This window comes from Labrus bergylta, chromosome 17 (genome assembly GCF_963930695.1).
Source record: "Labrus bergylta chromosome 17, fLabBer1.1, whole genome shotgun sequence".
NCBI classification, from domain to species: domain Eukaryota; kingdom Metazoa; phylum Chordata; class Actinopteri; order Labriformes; family Labridae; genus Labrus; species Labrus bergylta.
This window is the reverse complement of record NC_089211.1, coordinates 22,607,176-22,624,938: the sequence shown is the minus strand read 5'-3', so window position 1 is coordinate 22,624,938 and position 17,763 is coordinate 22,607,176. Positions and strand designations below refer to the sequence as shown.

Sequence of the window (17,763 nt, the reverse complement as noted above, 5' to 3'; positions counted from 1 at the left end):
TTTGTATTATTTTAAAAACAACACAGAACAAGCTTTGAGAAATATTCTTAAAAGGATGATTTCATAATGTGAAGAGTAACGTTGTCATGTCATGTGTTTCTGTGATTTAGGCTGCTTGTTCCAGTAGAGATTATATTTGCAGACTATAACAACATGACCCAAATATAGCAAAACAGATTATTAAAATTACATATCAGGCCAAAAATATAAATAGATTTAAAAGATGGCAAATTAGTGAATTGTTTTGATTTGAATAACAGTGCGCCAGTAGCCTAGTGGTTAGTGTGCGCGCCCCCAGAGGCTGGTCCTCCAATCAGGATGCCTGTGACATGCCCTTCCCGCATGTCACTCCCAACTCTCTCTCCCCCCCCCGATATCTGACTGTATCCAAAGTCCTTTCCCTAGATTAAGGTAGTGTTGTAGTCAAGACTGCATGAACTGAGACCAAGACATACCCGAATGCCCGAGTGCTACGAGATGGAGCCAAGACCAAGACCAAAGCAGAGCAAGGCCAAGACTGAGACAAGACCATAAATATCACTGAAAAATTATCACTCACTTAGACCGTAACACCAGGAAGGTTGCGGCCTTTGGGTATAAAAATTTAATTATGAATGAACTGAAGTTATCTGTTCTTTTAAAGAGGGATTTTTCCTTCTAATCACAGTAATGATGTTACAAAATAGCCTTTCAGGGGTGGTCATGGCTGGACTTGAGTTAAAATCCAGAGTCTGCACGGCCTGAGACAAGACCCAGAAAAAATGCTTTTGATTCTGAGAAGAGACACAGACATTCAACAAGTGGTCTCGAGACCAAGTCTTGAGACATAGACCGATTTTCGAGTACTACAACACTAGATTAAGTCATAAAAGGCCCCAAAAATAAACCTTTAAAAAAATGCATTGAATAACACGGACAAAGAGAACCTTGAAAATATAGATAACCCTCAAACACTCAGGACCTGACGGAAAATATTATCAGGAATAGAGCCTGAACAATTGGTTGAACAATTAGAGGGACAATAGTCACTTTTTCAGGCAAAAAATAAGATGGATCTGATCAGACCTTGCAACTTAAGACTTTGCAACGTTGCAATGGGCCTTATTTTTGACACTAGATTAAAATATGCATTGATAAATTACACCAACTATTCTCACAATGAAAATGATTGTAGTTGCAAAACCAACATTCATAAAATACAGGTTAAAACTTAGCATAACCAAACACAATCCAACTGATTGTATAAAAAGAAATAGAGGATGTATTTCATGCAAAGTCCCTAAAACACAGGATGAAAGATTTCCCACAGTCATCTCTGTTCTTACCTGAATCGGCTCCTGAGTCAGCCTCATTGGTCCAACACATTCTTCTGTAGAGGAAACCTGCAAAGACATGAGACTACATTTAAACAACTGTCACAAACACATGAAAATCAAACAAAAATCACATAAAAAAAACACATGAAGCGCGTCTCACCATTTTACCGTTGATGTCCAGAAGCATATTGGCATGTTGCTAATTTATAGTCACAACTTGTCTCTCTATTTCAAGAACCAGATCCAGCACTAAAACAAGAACTTCCTTTTAAAAGTTTGGAGTAAAAACAGTGACAGCCTCCTAAAACAACAAATGCATTGTTTCTCTCTATGCTGATGACTCGTGTATTTACACGCGGTATTAGCAGAAGAGAGTGGAGCCGGCCGCTGCAAACATGTTTAGCAGGTATTAGCAGGCAGGCGCAGATTGAACTCACAGGTTCACTCTCGTAATCCTCCTGCAGGAGCATCCCAATCTGAGCTCTATATATGTGTGTGTGTTTGTGTGTAGGCTTATAACCCCCACCCTCCTGTCCCTGCGTCACTCCAGAGTGAATAAGCAACTCAGCTACATGTGCATCCTTTCAGCAGATGCATGCACACACATGCTTACACCACACAATGAATCAGCTGGGCAGCATACGTGTCATGTTTGGATATTAACCATGCGGTGTTATGAGTGAGTTATGTGTCTGTGAGTCATTTTTTCTAATTGGATGATTTATCTAGGAATGTGTGGTTTTCTAATGTTCACAAACACACACTCATAACCGGCAGAGGAGCGGTTTCTGTAAAACATATCTGAGTGGTATCCACAACAACAGAGAGGAGGGATAAGAAGACAGGAGCGTCTGGGATTTGTCTTAATTCTGCTGGACTATGAGGGACGCACAGACTCATTCCAGAAACAGCTGTGTGACTAAAGCAGTGAGGTGGACAGGAGACGCTGACTCAGAAAACACAGCAGTCTTATTTGTCAGCGATTATCAGGCTTACAGGTGGACACACTTCAAACCACATGTGGTCTCAAATGGCCACACTTGAAGAAATAGGCTCAATTTGAGCAATTTTTTAAAAAAAAGAGCAGCATTAATCAGACTTACAAGATAAAGGAGAAATCAGTCGTAGTCTGGAATCAGTTTAAAAATGTGGATTCATGGTCTGTAGTGAAAGTTGAATAAAGTTGGAAAGATCAGAAATCCAGGAGGGATAAAATCACTTTGAAAAGCTTTGCAAAATCTCTTTTTGACTTCTTTGATTTTGAAATACTTTATTAGTCCCTGAGGAAAGATTCTGCTTTACACTCTGTTATTTAAAAAAAATGCATAAACAGGACCTGTGGACATGCATTAGTGGAGAGAAGTCAGAGTGGGGCTGCTACACACTGAGCGGTTGGGGATTCGAGCTCTTGCTCAAGGGCACCTCGGCAGTACTCAGGTGGTGCACTGCATCTTTGGTCCGCACTGGGACTTGAACCGGCGACCCTCGAGTTCCCAGCACAAGTCCCTACAGACTGAGCAAATTGTCTTAAAAATGTTTGCTGCACATGACTAACTTTGGTCTTTTTATTATTTAAATGAAACTTGCGATAGAGTTTATTAGTGATCCGCAAAGGGCTTTTAATCTGACAGCCTGAGATGAGATTAGAACAGATTTTACTGCCAGCTGCACAGGTAGAGGACAGTACAGGTACATTAGAACAAACCATAATCAGACAGGCACAAAGTAATCATCTCATGTTCTCCACCCTGAGAGTACCAGGATGGTACGCATCCACTCCAGGATGCGTGCTTGTACGTTTGAAAGGTACTTCATAAATAAAGTTGAGTTAAGTTTAAACAATAATGGGACGGAAAGCCCCCCAAAAAAACCCGTCTCATAACTCATAACTCTGTTTGACTTAAAGAAGCGTCAGAGCCAGATGTGAAACAGAACAGGAAGGAAGGACGACAGAAAACAGGAAACTGCGAGGTGATCACTGCCGGGAACGGGTTCAGACGGCGGAGGTGGAAGGTGATGGAGTGTGTGTTGGCTGAAGCTGTCAAAGGACAACATCTTTACACAAACATGGTGACAGAATCCTCGTGGATATACAGGAAGGAGGGGAAATATTAAAGAAGATTCAGGATACACACCGCTTCATCCTGTGGTTTGGCAAGTTTCACACTGTTGACAAACTCAGTGGCAATTTATCTTTCTTCTGTTTGGGGGAGAATGACGGCCCACGTTTTGGAGCTAAGAGCTAAAAAAAAGTAGTTTACAGTAAATTATATATAGCAATATATTGTAGGTTCTATGAACTTTTTTAAATATTAATGTGACTCACGATGTATATTTAGCTCAGCTGTAGATGTGTTTGTTCCTAATTATTTCTAATTTTCTTTTCCACTTTCTATGGAGGCATGTTTTGTCTGCCTATCGGGAATATCAGACACGGTTGTCCAGCTCTGCCTCTGATTGGTCCGATTAAAGAGCAGGTCGACTCTCCATCCTGAGTGTGTCTGTGTCTTAATATTGCTCGTCTTACTTTGTGATGTTGACTTGACAAAGCCTGAAGAATTGATTCTTCAGGCAGATTCAGATCTGTCAACTCTATGTTCAGATTTAGGTGCCCAGATGGCCTAGTGGTTAGGTCGCACCCCCTTTACGGAGGCTTTAGTCCTCAAGCGTGTGGTCAGGGTTCAAGTCTGACTCCTTTCCCGTATGGCGTTCCCCGCTCTCTCTCTCCTGATGTCACTGTCCTATCTAATAAAGGTAAAACGCCTCAAATAAATCTTCCTGAAAAATGTGTGGGCTGCACAGTGCAGTGGTTAGCGCTGTTGCCTCACAGCAAAGATGTTCCAGGTTCAAATCCCTGGAGCCCCTCTGTGTGGAGTTTGTATGTTCTCACTGTGCATGTGTAGGTTCTCTCAGGGTACTTTGGCTTCCTCAGGTTAAATGACTCTAAATAGCCTGTAGGTGTGAATGTGAGTTTCTCTGGTTGTTTGTCTCTATATGTCTGTGACTGACTGGCGTACAGTCCAGGGTGTAACCCCACCTCTCACCCAGTGACAGCTGAGATCGGCTCCAGGCCCCCGTGACCCGGAGCGGGAAAAGCAGGAAAAAATAATGGATAGAAAAAAAAGTTGTGTATGTTCAGATTTGACAGGACTGTGGTTTGTGAAGGTGCCAAATAATCCCAAAACTTCAATAAGTACCTTCTAGTCATTGTCCCTCTTGTCCCTTTAACCTCAGGCAGGGTCTTTGTTTTCACATCTCCCTCTCCTCTCACCCACATATGGAAATCCTCTTTCTCCTTTTTTACTCTTACAACTAAAACCTAAACTTTACAAAGCTTTCTGAGTCACTTCAGATAATTCTTTTGTTTCTGTGAAGCTCTTTGGAAGGGTCTGAATAAATAAAGTCTTACATGCTGCTTTGGGCCCGTTCAGGTACATCATGTCATCACATATATGCAGCACACACACACTGTTATGATACAGATTAAACAAAGCTTTCATTCTGCAGGCCAGCTCTGACATGTGGTACATTAAAAAGAGCAGAAACGACACCAACTTAACAAAGTTACAGAACGTTTCATGCATTCTTTTGAAGGTGTTTACGATGATGTTCGACTGACGACTAAGTTTACGTTATCGCCAGAGAACAGAAAGAGACGTTTAAGCCAACAGTTTAATCTTTTAAAGTAGAGAGGTTTCTCATCAGGACTTAATCCGATTCTAGATTGAAATTTAAACATAAGGGATGACATCATGTCTTTGAGCTCTGCCATAGAAATCAGTCAGTCAATGCATACAAAGATCATTACGCTTACTGTGATGTTATATCTCGACGTTAACTCAGGTCATGTTAGTCACTAAATAATCGCCGTTTTCAGTTTTGAAATCAACTTGTGTTTGATTGGATTATGAACATTTTACAAATTAAACAAAAACCTATCCAAACGCTTTTTCTTAAAGGAGTTGAATTATGTTTTGATTGTTACATCCGCACTGGAAATACAGTTTGTTTTTTGATATTTTTGATTATGGTGATGTCATTTGTTGAAGTTTCTTATATTATACTCCAGCTATGATGTTTTTTGGTTCGTTTCATTTTGAGGATAATCATGCAAATGGACAGATTAGAGCTTCTTTTTGTTGTTTTGCAGTTGTTTTTTTTTACCATGCATTACAGTTCAGGGTGAAAGGCAGAAGTCTGAGCTTTCAGCTGCAACAAGAATCAAGGCTGCAGCTTTTACAGCTAGTCTTTTAGATCATTTGAAACAGAGCATGCCATGCTCACAGTGTGGCTTTCAAGACTAAACCTTCTGATCCTTCTCCTGAGGTCGCGTTTTATCTGTTTCCAAACCACACTAAAAAAGTGATTTGATTTATTTCACACATTCTCAGATTTAAAAAAAAAACACGCTTTCATCGTCTCATATTACTCATCGTTTTTGACAGCAGGCCTTGGTGCTTTATGTGAATCACATCCTTGTAACGAGGCCTGGTCTTATCTGTAGCGCAGGTGGCCTTCTGTCTGAGAGACACAGACCTGAGGTCAGCCTTAGTCTGCACACTGACACGCTTATCTCCACAGGGTGAGGTCATGATACGCTCACACTGATCAAGTGATATTCTGACGTAGGTTAACTTTCATGTGAGCAGCTGCTTTGCATCAACCTTCAAATTTGATGTTCACGCTAAACCAGGAATAGCAATGTTAGCTAGCACTGTGAGCTATAAAAGCTGATAGTGTGTAGCAAAACCAGGGCGATAAAATCCTCCTTTTACAATGTTTACGATTTCATTAAAGGATTTCTATGTGATTTTTCACACTTCAATGTAGCAGAAATCAAGTATATCCTCTGAAAATAACTCTGTGAGTCATGACTGTCTACAATGGGTGTAACACCCGAGTCCCACTGTCTGTGATGCTTTCAGAGTTTTCAGAGTCCTATCTTCAGTTTGTTTACATCGCCCGGACGGCCGGCTGACTCCTCCCCTCGTGTATAAAAGTTGTTTAATTGAGGGACTAGAGAAAAGAAGAATAACATACTGTACTCACTGCTTAACTGTGTTTCTAGATCACGCTCATTTCAGGTAAATTTACATGCAGTGTGAAGATACCAGCATAATAAAGATCGCTAGCATTAGCATGCTAACACAACAATGCAGCGCGAGTTGTTTTGGTTTCATGCTGGTGCTCAAGGGCGACATCTGCTGGATCAAAAAAATCGCATATAAAGCCTTTACCAGCTGGAAATATTATAAACTTCTTGTACAGTATAGAATGCAAACAAATGCGACAACCACAGTATGTCAGACATACCCGGATTATGTGATGCGGGAAAAATCTACAATATGCATCAGACCGTAATGTTTCCCACAATGCAAAGCGCAAGGTCACAGATCGAAATGACGGACACGGCCACTGTAACAGGCCGTTTCCTGTCTTCTGATTGAGACAAGAAATAATCTCAATCAGAACAAATCACACGTAAATCATGAAAAAGGAAGCCATGCTGGTTCATGCAGATCTGCAATATGATTGGCTCAAATCCCTGTTTACAATAACATACATGTTTTTTTTAATTAGATCCACAAATTAGACATTCAGGATTGACTGTCCATCACTAACAACACTCATTCTTACATAACACATTTCATACCACAAAAAAAGCATGGAAACATGACTGCGCGCACTAAAAATGCAGACTATGCTCCATTGAGGTAACTTTCATGTAAACACACACCTACAGGAACTTAGTTGGAAGTAAACAGACGTCTCGCTCCCACTTTCAAACTATTTTCCACTTCAGAGTCTGGATGACATTTCTGCTCTAACACTCCCTCTCACACCCGAGGCCACGCTGAGCAAATAAATCCAATAATTGTTCAAAATAAGTTGTTCAATTTAGTGCTGTAAGGTTGTTTATATCTCCTTCTTCTTCTCTCAACAAACAACAAACAAGGAAAACCAGCACGATCTGTCTGATAATCATGAGCGGCTGCTGTAAGATGTTCGTCAAACTTCCATAAAACTATTTTTAATAGACAAAACAAATCTCACTGCTGTCCCATGAGAGCCAATTAGCTTGTTTACTTTCTTTCTTTTTACCTGTAAGAATGTTAAAGATGATTGTAAAGCTACAAAACAGAACAAAACCAGCTCACTTGTAAAGAGAGAGATGCCTGAATATGTCAAGCAAAGATCTAAAATGGCATCTCCACAAGGATTAATATTAACAGTGATGATGAAGATTGAAAACCAAAACACAATTCAAGATAGATTCATCAATAAATAGACTGATCTCCAGGATTATTACCTTTTTCTTTGTTTTTCCTGCTGTAGAAGAAATCGTTCAGGTTTTCTGCACCTGCTGCTTGAAACTATCTGCAGATTGATTTTAATTTGCAAAGCTTTCTAATTCTGAATGTTTTTAAATTCTTCTTGAAATCTCTGGAGTCCAGGCATTCTTAAAATTAACGTATGACTATGATGGCTTGTTTTTGTTGAAACTGTGTGCTGCTGCTATATTTAACCAAGTGTCCCTTGCTAAAGACATTAGACAAACTCAATCAGTGGTTTTTACTTTAGTTACTCGTCTTATGTTACTGGTAGTTGTTTGCATCATTGGACTGTTTGCTATCCCCCAGAATACGTCTTGATTTCTTCCCTAAGGCCAACATTTTCTGCCGGATTGAACAGAGGCGAGCGATTTGACGCACTTCCTCAGTAGACACGTTTTTAAGCTTGTAGAAAGATTTAAGTCACCCAGAATTCATTGCATGTAAGTGGTACTGAAAATGTTAAACCTGGGCCCTTGTCTAAGTAAGCTATGCTAACTTTGAAACCAGAAACAGTTCTTGAAGTGCTCTCCAACAGACTCCACTGACAGAAAGAGTAATTCTATAAGACCTTTTGATAATGTTTACAGAATCCAATGTGCTTAGAATAGAAAGTGTTTTTTGCCGGGGAAAATTACTGTTTTTGTCAATGGAGTCTGCAAAGAGGGCAACTCTGTGATTTTTCCGGTCTCACAAAAGCATCTCACTCTGGATTAAAAGGTCTATCTGTTCTGTTGTCTGTAGTCAGACACTTGGAAGCCAATAAATGATGACTTCGATATGTTGCATTTCCTCTGAAAGGTTAATTTGTAGTCATTTCATCCTGTTTCATCAAAAACATCTTAAACGCCACTGCCTGTCGGTCAAATCCGCCGTGCTCCTAATCATGCAAGTGAACACATAACTCTTGATATAAACAGTCAGATGTGTAATAAAACAAATCACCCCATCTACATCTTTCATGAATTAAGAAACTAGCTCTAAAGACCAAGACTGTAAACAATTATTTTTGCTGTAAAATGGGCATTTTAAGTTTGCTCCAACAAGGATCCCTTTGCTATTGCAACTAGCTTCAAGTGGACACTCGAAGAGCTGCAGTTTTTGCAGTTCCTATCTGGCTCCATTTCTTAACACCAGATGTGTTCAATGAGATCTGTGATTCTTATCATTCTCTGTATCTCATAGTGTCTTCTTCTCCAGCAGGAGGCCTTACATTTTGTCAGTCTGCTGTTAAAGGAGTACATGCAGACTCCCTCTGCACAGCCGGGAACTTTGTTCATTAGGATTTACTTTGGTAAACTGTTCATTTTGTTTTTTTATTTCAAAACACACAACCTGTGCTGTTCACATTCACCGCACTGATGATCAATTGAAAATGCTGAGTCATCATCTCTGCAGATACTTATAATGAGCGTCTGTGTGAAGACGCCCTGCAGGGATCTCTGTTCACTTTCAGCTCCTTCACATGCTACTGTTCACACTCCTGATGGTACTGACCAGAGGGGTAAACAAATGACTTGTGTATAAATGTGCTCTCACACACTCACACTCACACACACACACACACACACACACACACACACACACACACACACACACACACACACACACACACACACACACACACACACACACACACACACACACACACACAATCTGTTGCACTGTAAACTAATGACACAAATCTTTGAAAGGTATTAAATGTCCAGACTTAAATATCATTAAGCTTTGCACTATGATTCAAGCTGCTAATGAGAAGCTTACTGTAAGACTTTCATCCAATCTAATTATTTCTTCAAGCCGATGTTCATCTAAATTAGAGCCAAGAGGAGGAGCCATTTTTGCCAGAAATGAATGAAATGTGAGAAGAAGAGAGCATGGGAGCGGCCGAGCCTCAATAAAAGCTTTGAACACAGGCCAGAAGTGTATCACAAACACAACATCCAAACAAATAAAGACAGTTTTTTCAAGCAAAAGGTCCAAAAGACACACAAGTTATAAACACATAGTGTGTGTGTATTTTAGTTTGGAAATGGACTCCATATCTCATCCGGGCCTGAAAAGGGTTAATGTGCTGTGAGGGTCTGATGATAGGATCATCTGCTGTGCGACTTCTTAACAAAACACAGCTCTATCCTCTGGGGTTCGATCATTAATATGAAGAAGTATCTGTTCACATGCTCCCACATGACAACATATGTACACAAGCTGTTCTTCACACTGCTTTTGCAAAATATTCGATAAAAATGTGTAGAGACAGTCCGTGCTGTTCTCTGTTCTGACATTTTATACTTGTTAATTTGTTTATCCGGTTAAGAGCAGCTTTCATGTTAATGGGATGTGTTAAATGGAAACACGTCAGGGCTCTCATCCAAGAGACGAGAGATTCAATCTGAAAGAGACAGACCATCGAAAAGTAAACAAGGAAATAAAAACTGACCTAAACTCTATTTGTTATAAAACTTACAGCATGTGTAGAAACTAACTTCTTATTCCTAATGTGCCTAACTTTGATAAAGTTAGTGATCATTCTTACCATACCGCAAACTTTTATAAAACCTAACCAATCTTCAACTCTTAATATAAGTAGATCTTTGTCCTAAAGTAACATAATGAAATGTAACGAAACGTAACGTAATGTAATGGACCGTAACAAAACGAAATGTGATGTGATGAAATGTAACATAATGAAATGTAACATAATGAAATGTAACATAATGAAATGTAACGTAACGAAATGTAACGTAACGAAATGTAACGTAACGAAATGTAACGTAATGAAATGTAACGTAACGAAATGTAACGTAATGAAATGTAACGTAATGAAATGTAATGTAATGAACTGTAACGTAAGGAAATGTAACATATCCAAACGTAACAAAACCAAACGTAACATTAGGAAACGTAAGGAAATGTAACAAAACGAAATGTAACGTAAGGAAATGTAATGTAACCAAATGTAACGTAAGGAAATGTAACGTAAGGAAACGTAACGTAACCAAATGTAACGTAACCAAATGTAAGGAAACATAACAAAACCAAATGTAACGTTAGGAAACGTAAGGAAATGTAACGTAACGAAACGTAACGTAACGAAACGTAACGTAACGAAACGTAACGAAATGTAACGTAATGAAATGTAACATAAGGAAATGTAACGTATCCAAACCTAACAAAACCCAACGTAACCTTAGGAAATGTAACAAAACCAAATGTAACAAAACCAAATGTAACAAAACCAAATGTAACGTAAGGAAACGTAACGTATCCTTACCTTAATGTTAGGAAAGGTAAGGAAACGTAACGTAATGTAACGAAACATAACGAAACATAAAAAAACGAAATGTGATGTAATGAAATGTAACGTAATGAAATGTAACGTAAGGAAATGTAACATAAGGAAACGTAATGTAACCAAATGTAACGTAACCAAATGTAATGTAACCAAATGTAACGTAACCAAATGTAACGTAAGGAAACGTAACAAAACCAAATGTAACGTTAGGAAACATAAGGAAATTTAACGTAAGAAAACGTAACGTAACGTAACGTAACAAAATGTAACGTAAGGAAACGTAACGTAAGGAAACGTAACGTAAGGATACGTAACGTAATGTAACGAAACGTGACGAAATGTAACGTAAAGAAATTAAACGTAATGAAATGTAACGTAACGAAATGTAACGTAACGAAATGTAACGTAACGAAATGTAACGTAACGAAATGTAACATAACAAAATGTAACGTAACGAAATGTAACGTAACGAAATGTAACATAACATAATGTAATGAAACGTGACGTAATGAAATGTAACTGAACGAAATGTAAAGTAACCAAATGTAACGTAACCAAATGTAAAGTAAGGGAACGTAACATAACGAAATGGAAAGTAACGAAACGTAACGTAATGAAACGTACCAAAATGTATCGTAATGTAGCAAAACATAATTTGTATTTGTTTATTTAACTTGAAGTCAGGTTGACTGAAAGTTAGAAGCAAATGTATCGTAAGGAATTATAGCTTAACATGAACTGGTAACAGTGTAGTACTTATTAGAAAACATCCAATTTTAAAGAACTGATTGCGACGATATGGGCCATTCTACCGAATTGGTTCAAAGTCAGGTTGGAAATATTTTCAATTTTTTTAAGTTACCAAAATGTTTTCCCTATATATATTGTACCATATCTGAAGTACACATATCTAGTAAAAGAATTGTCAAATTTGATATTGTATTTTTAGACTGTTTTGGAATGTATTTCCTCTCCCAGTATGCACAGTAATACTGAATAGTGCAGGTATCAGATAGAACTTTCAACTAAAGAAAAGTATTGTTAGCAATTAAACTGCTCATTTCTTACGACTAAACTAAAAACGAAAGTTAAGAATTGGGGAAATACTTTCGATAACAATTTCCAATGGCCAAAAGTTTTGTGTTCAATTTGCCTGTTTTGTTTAATCAACAGTCCAAACCCAACAGAGACTTTACAAAAACAACTGGATGCAGTGCAGATGTTCAACACTTTTTTTTTTAAATAAAACGCGGAGAGTAACATGACAGATTATCAAACTAGTTGGCGATTAATTGTCTTTAGATCGAATAATCGATGCAGTAGTCAGCTGTCACCTTATTTTTTTTTTACCTTATTGTAGGTCATGAATGATCAGTTTATAGGCTAAAGCCCCCCCATCACAATGCTCCGGCCTCCTTAAGTAGCCTGACAGACAGACAAACAAACCCGTTCACGTGTCTGTGCCAGCACTGCACACCGTGTCTCCTCCGTCTCTCTCCATCCGTGTTGTTTTTCTGTACCTTGACGCTGGCGTTGCTGGTCTGCGTCTCGGCCTCGATGCGGACGTGTCCCCCCCCGCTGTTCTCCTTCCGATCCCGGTGCGAGTTGTTGCGCGTCTGCCTGCCCTGGTAGGTGATGACGGAGGGGGGGGGGATGGTCTCGGCCGCATCGCTCTTGATGAAGAGCCCGTGCAGCGTGGCCGCGGTGCCCTGGGAGATGGTGGTGGTCTGATGCGGGGAGTTGGATTCGTCCGAGTCTCGGCAGTAGATCACCCCGCTTTGAGAGACGTGGATGCTGGGAGCGCAGCCCATCACCCCGGGGAGTCAGATCCCGGATAGTAAACGCGTCGGGTACCACCTTCCTGCCCGTCCACACAGGCGGATGTTTCCTCCGGGCATCGGCTGCTCTCTCTCTCTCCTCCACACACACCTCCGCTTGAGTGCTTGATTTTTTTTTTTAATTCATGCGTCCTCCACTGCTCCGAATCTTACATTTCGAGATCATATCTAGAACAAAAGGTGTTCCAGGATATAATCTAATCCTTTCCTGATGGCCTGTACCACCCGCCAGACGAATGAATCAAATGAATAAATGGACTAAACCACCTGGCAGCTTTTCATCACCCCTTTCCTCTCATCCTCAGTCATATATGCTGCATTTAAGGACCCCTGGAGAGTATCTGGATTTATGAAATCTCCTCTGTTTCTCCACTCTTTGCTTGCAGATGATCGGCCCCGGTCCATCCCCCCTCTCTCTTCCTCTCTCTCTCTCTCTCTCTCTCTCTCTCTGTATCCCCCCTCCTCCTCTCTCTGTCTCTCAAACATTATATCACTTCCATCTCTCCATCATGACCCTCTGATTCCCCCAGAGAGCTTTTTTTTATACTCCTGGGGTCATCTTAAGCATCACTTTGCGGAATAATGATTTCAAAGTAATGGAGGTTTGATGAAAAACCTCTTATACAGCTATAAATACTTCCCTTCTGTCCTTGCAGATCATGTTTTCTCAACATGTCTTGACAACATGTGCATGTCTCACTTTAACTTGGTATCGTGTCTATTTTTTGTGAATTTGTTTTTGTGTTTTTTTTTTGTTTTTTTTGAGGATTATAAATTGATTTAGGCTGAGCAATGACATGACCAGATGTGAGTTGATAATAAAAAAACGACAACAAGTGTCTGCAACTTTTTATTGGTAGATCATTTGTACGCTCAATAAAATGCATGCAAGAATTGTAAAAGAAGACCAGAAAAATGTTTGGAATTTATTGCACAAAGAATCCCTTGAGGGCCCTTTTTTCTTTGCAGGAGGTGTTAGCAATGCTGCCCAAGTTGTCTGCGAAACCTTAATATTTATGTTTTTGAATTACTTGTTTTGTCAAAACCTTAAATTATTCAGCTTACCTATCATATAAATCATATCATATCATATATGACAAAGAGCAGCCCTCAGTTCTCCCCTCCTAGAAGCAGGCATCACAGACTGAAAAAGTGGATAAACACTCAAACGGTAATTAATTTGGAAATAAAAAGACAGATACATTATTTAATGCTGCACTCAAATAATGTCGTTTTTACGTCGTTGGATAAATGGTTTATATGGGTCGTTAGTAATAAAGGGCAGTTGCTTAGTCTGTCTGGGGGTAGCTGTTTTACGTCCCATTGTGGTTTTTGAAGTTTTGGAAATTGGATCCACTTCACTTCCTGGGCTCTGCCGAGGTTCTCTTGAGCAAAAACCAACCCCCCCCTCCCCCCCAACAATACTCAGATGCTCTTTCACGAGCAGCCCCCTCATTCTGACATCACTCCGATAGTGAATGTCCACAGGTCCCGTCGGCCCACGTCTGTGTAGCAAATGGGGCTGGGGCCAGTTGTTTTGTCAGAGGGGAACATTAAACCCAGGTGAAAAATAGACAAAGATGATCGCTTTAAAAAAAAATATATATTATGCCAAATAATAGTGCACATCATAAAATACCATGATTTATATTTGATTCAGTAACAGTATTCAATAGATTGTGAGTCCGGTTGTTGAGTCAAATTCCAGTGTGTTATTAGGGGGGTTCTTCCTTTTGGAGGGGTGACCACAGGGGGGACCAAGATTAGTGTTACAGGGTCACTGGCCCCTGTTGGCCCCTGCCTAGAACCGCCCATGAGCATGTCTCAACAACAGAGTGAAAAAATAAAGAAACTAATAAAACTGTATAAAAGTATTTCTCCTTCTTCTTCTTCTTCTTCCATGATGACCTCTCAAAGAGTAAGATGATAATGTTGCATATTTTTCAACAAAACAAACAGAAATACAATACTTTGAAGGTGACACTATCCAGAGACAGACCAGTACAATCTCCTCTCAAAGGTTCTTCTGGTTTTATTATAATCAGTCTATTATAATACTTTAATGTTACTGCTGAACCTCCGGTTTCCAACCCTCGTTCCTAGATTGCGCTACTGCAATCGTAGACTGTAAATATAAACAGATGACGCGTCTGAGTGACGTCACCCATCTGTTCCTGCCGGGGGCTTTTGAGTCCCATCGATGGCGGTCTCCGTGCTGGAAATGCTGTCTCACCCTAACTTTCAGTCAACCTAACGACAGGCTGAGACGCGGAGCTGAGGCGGGTTTTAAGCCTCCTGATAATCTGTTACATCATGCCTGCCTGTCAGTCAGGTTAGACACGCCGTGTTGTGAATAACTCTTATCGTTCATAAAATCCAAACAGATTACTTCTAAAAAAATTCAACGTATAAAGGTAAAAAGAGCAAAAACGCTAAACAGCGAGTTGCACAGTCACTCAATGCTGTTCTGCAGAGCAATACTGATCAACTGGAAGTACAAAAGTATTCACTGCTGTTTTTATTTACTGCCTTTTACAGACGGAAATACAAAGAGAGACAAAGTACAATTTAAAAAGCACAACATGGATTAAAATAGAACCGTCTATGAGTCATATCTGGGAATCAGTTGTTCAAACAGCCGAGCTAAAACATCGACATCCTATAGAGTCTGCTTCCATGTCTTTCATTTTAGATTTAAAAACATTTAAGGACACCAGCTCCTCGAGCTTTAAGTCATTCTGCAACAGATTCCAGGCTGAGGGTGCAGAATACCCAAAAGTCCTTTTCCCTGTTTCTGTCCGAGCGTTTGGGACAAAGAGCATAAAGAGGTCCTGAGAACGCAAAGAATACTGTCCAGTACTTTCCTGTGTGATAGAAACACATAGATAGAGAGGAAGCAGATCAAGAATTGCCTTATAAAGGTGTACCAGTGTATGAACCTACGGGTCGCCAAAGAGGGCCATCCAACCCGAGAGTACAACTCACAATGGTGAGTCAGAGCTTTACAATTTGTAATGAACCTCAAGGATGCATGGTCGGCTCTATCAACCATATGGAGACACGGAGCAGAGGCGTGCATGTACAAAAGATCACCATATTCTAAAACAGGTCAAAAAAAGCTGCAGCGACGAGCTGCTTTTTTTTACATTAAAAGAAAAACACAACTTGTTTCTAAAATAAAAACCCAGTTTCAGCCTCAGCTTTTTCACCAGACACAGTACATGTGGTTTAAAATGAAGGGAGTCATAAGAAAATTCAGATTTTGGAAACAGAATATATCACTGTCACTAAAGAGCTGTGATATAAAAATAGTCATAATACCTCAAAATGTGAAGTGTAACATCACAGAGGACATTTCTTGAGGTAGGTATTTTTTAGATTTCATAGCCTACACTTTTGTACTTTTACTTGTAATAATTGAATACTTCTAGAGTACTGATTTTAAACTTATAAACAATAAAAGAGGATCTTAATACATATTCCAACACTCCCTATAGTACAAACTATTTCTTTCTGAGTCTTTCTGTGAAGCCTACAAAAGATGTCATTTAACACTCAGAACTGTTTGACCTCATGTTGACTCTGCACACCGCCCCCTGGTGGCAGGATGCACAAATTAAACAGCATGATTTTCACCATCACCTCAACGCAACAGCTGTATCGGTACACATTAGCTGAAAGGCAGATTTACCCAAAAAATATCATCATGCAAGACAGAGCTCACAATCCCACCAGTGTAATCATCCCTCAGATGTTTGGTGTCATAGAAACTTCCACACCACTAAAAATTCAGCAAGCTCACAACGTGAACAACCAATCACTGTCATAAAATAAATGCAGAAGTAGGCCTTATTAAAGCAGGTAATGCTTCAGCAGGCCTACTTTGATTCTGCTTCTTCTTTTTGTGAAGCTATTTCTGCTTTCATGATCTGTTGTTTATTCTTTATTGTCAATATCAGCTGCTCTCTTGATCAGGACTCCCTTGGGGAAAAAAGCATCCTAATGAGGATATTCCTGGTAACATACAGGATGGAAGTAAGATTTTTCTGAGTATTGTTGTTAGTTTTCTAGAGTAGCAGTCAGTCTCAAGACGACAAATAAGAGTTTGGAAACTTTATTCTCAGCAATCAGATCTTCAGAAGTAGGCTCACTTCCTCTTCACGATCTGTTATTTATCAGAGCAGCACGTAACAGGCGATATGCGTGAGGGGGGTGCAGGACTTACAGAAAAGATGCACCAACACAGATAATGAGAGTTTGGTAAAAGTTCAGCTCATGTCGCAGTTTTTTCTCTTAAAGCACGAAGAGGCAGAAGTGAACGCACTGAGCTCTTCTTACCTTTCGAGGTCCGTTTGGGAATGACGCTTTCTCCTCTGACAGTCCACTCATGTCGTAAAAGCCACGCTGGTACAGTAAGTCCTTCAAAGTGAAACTGAAGTAATAAAAGGTACAGTAAGCTGGTGTCGATGATACTGAACATACATAGCCTTTAATATGACGTCTGTGTCTGACAGCCGCAGTGAAACTCTCCGGGGGGAGATGGTTTCAAACTTCGTAACCTCCTCCCACTCACTGCGTGTCCGTGAGGCCCTAGTGTCCACAACGACTGGACAGATGATCACAAACACACATGCAGGTAGGCCCTCATGTCCACACAGTGACGATTCTAGAGTTAGTTGGGGCCCTATGCAAAAAAACCAAACAAACAAGATGGATAAGTCTGTAGGAGAGAAAGTGGGCAGCGAGAGTGAGTGCTGTCTGAGGGGGGTTTCCTACTGTCATTGCAAAATTTACACATTTTGGGCCACTGCTTCGGTTTAAGTTTGCAAGCCCTCAGGGTCCCACAAACCGGTTTGGGGCCCCAAGCAGTTGCCATGCCTGTTGACAAGCAGCGCTTATAGGTCCACAACAACTGGACAGGTGATCACAAACACACAGGCAGGTATTCATCTTTTAGTAGAAATGTAAAAACCATGAAAAGA

The 17,763-nt window shown here is 40.0% G+C and overlaps 1 protein-coding gene across 1 annotated transcript in view; it reads right to left on the bottom strand.

Annotated features, from left to right (window-relative positions):
* Positions 1 to 13,108, bottom strand: part of pde8b (phosphodiesterase 8B) — a 46,992-nt gene extending 33,884 nt beyond the window's left edge. Inside the window, exons 1-2 of the mRNA XM_065965476.1 lie at positions 12,464 to 13,108; positions 1,326 to 1,382 (exon numbers count right to left, since the gene is read on the bottom strand). Of these exons, the coding sequence (XP_065821548.1) occupies positions 1,326 to 1,382; positions 12,464 to 12,754 (348 nt within the window). The 5' untranslated portion in view covers positions 12,755 to 13,108. The remainder of the gene's footprint in view (positions 1 to 1,325; positions 1,383 to 12,463) is intronic.
* Between the last annotated feature and the right edge of the window lie 4,655 nt (positions 13,109 to 17,763).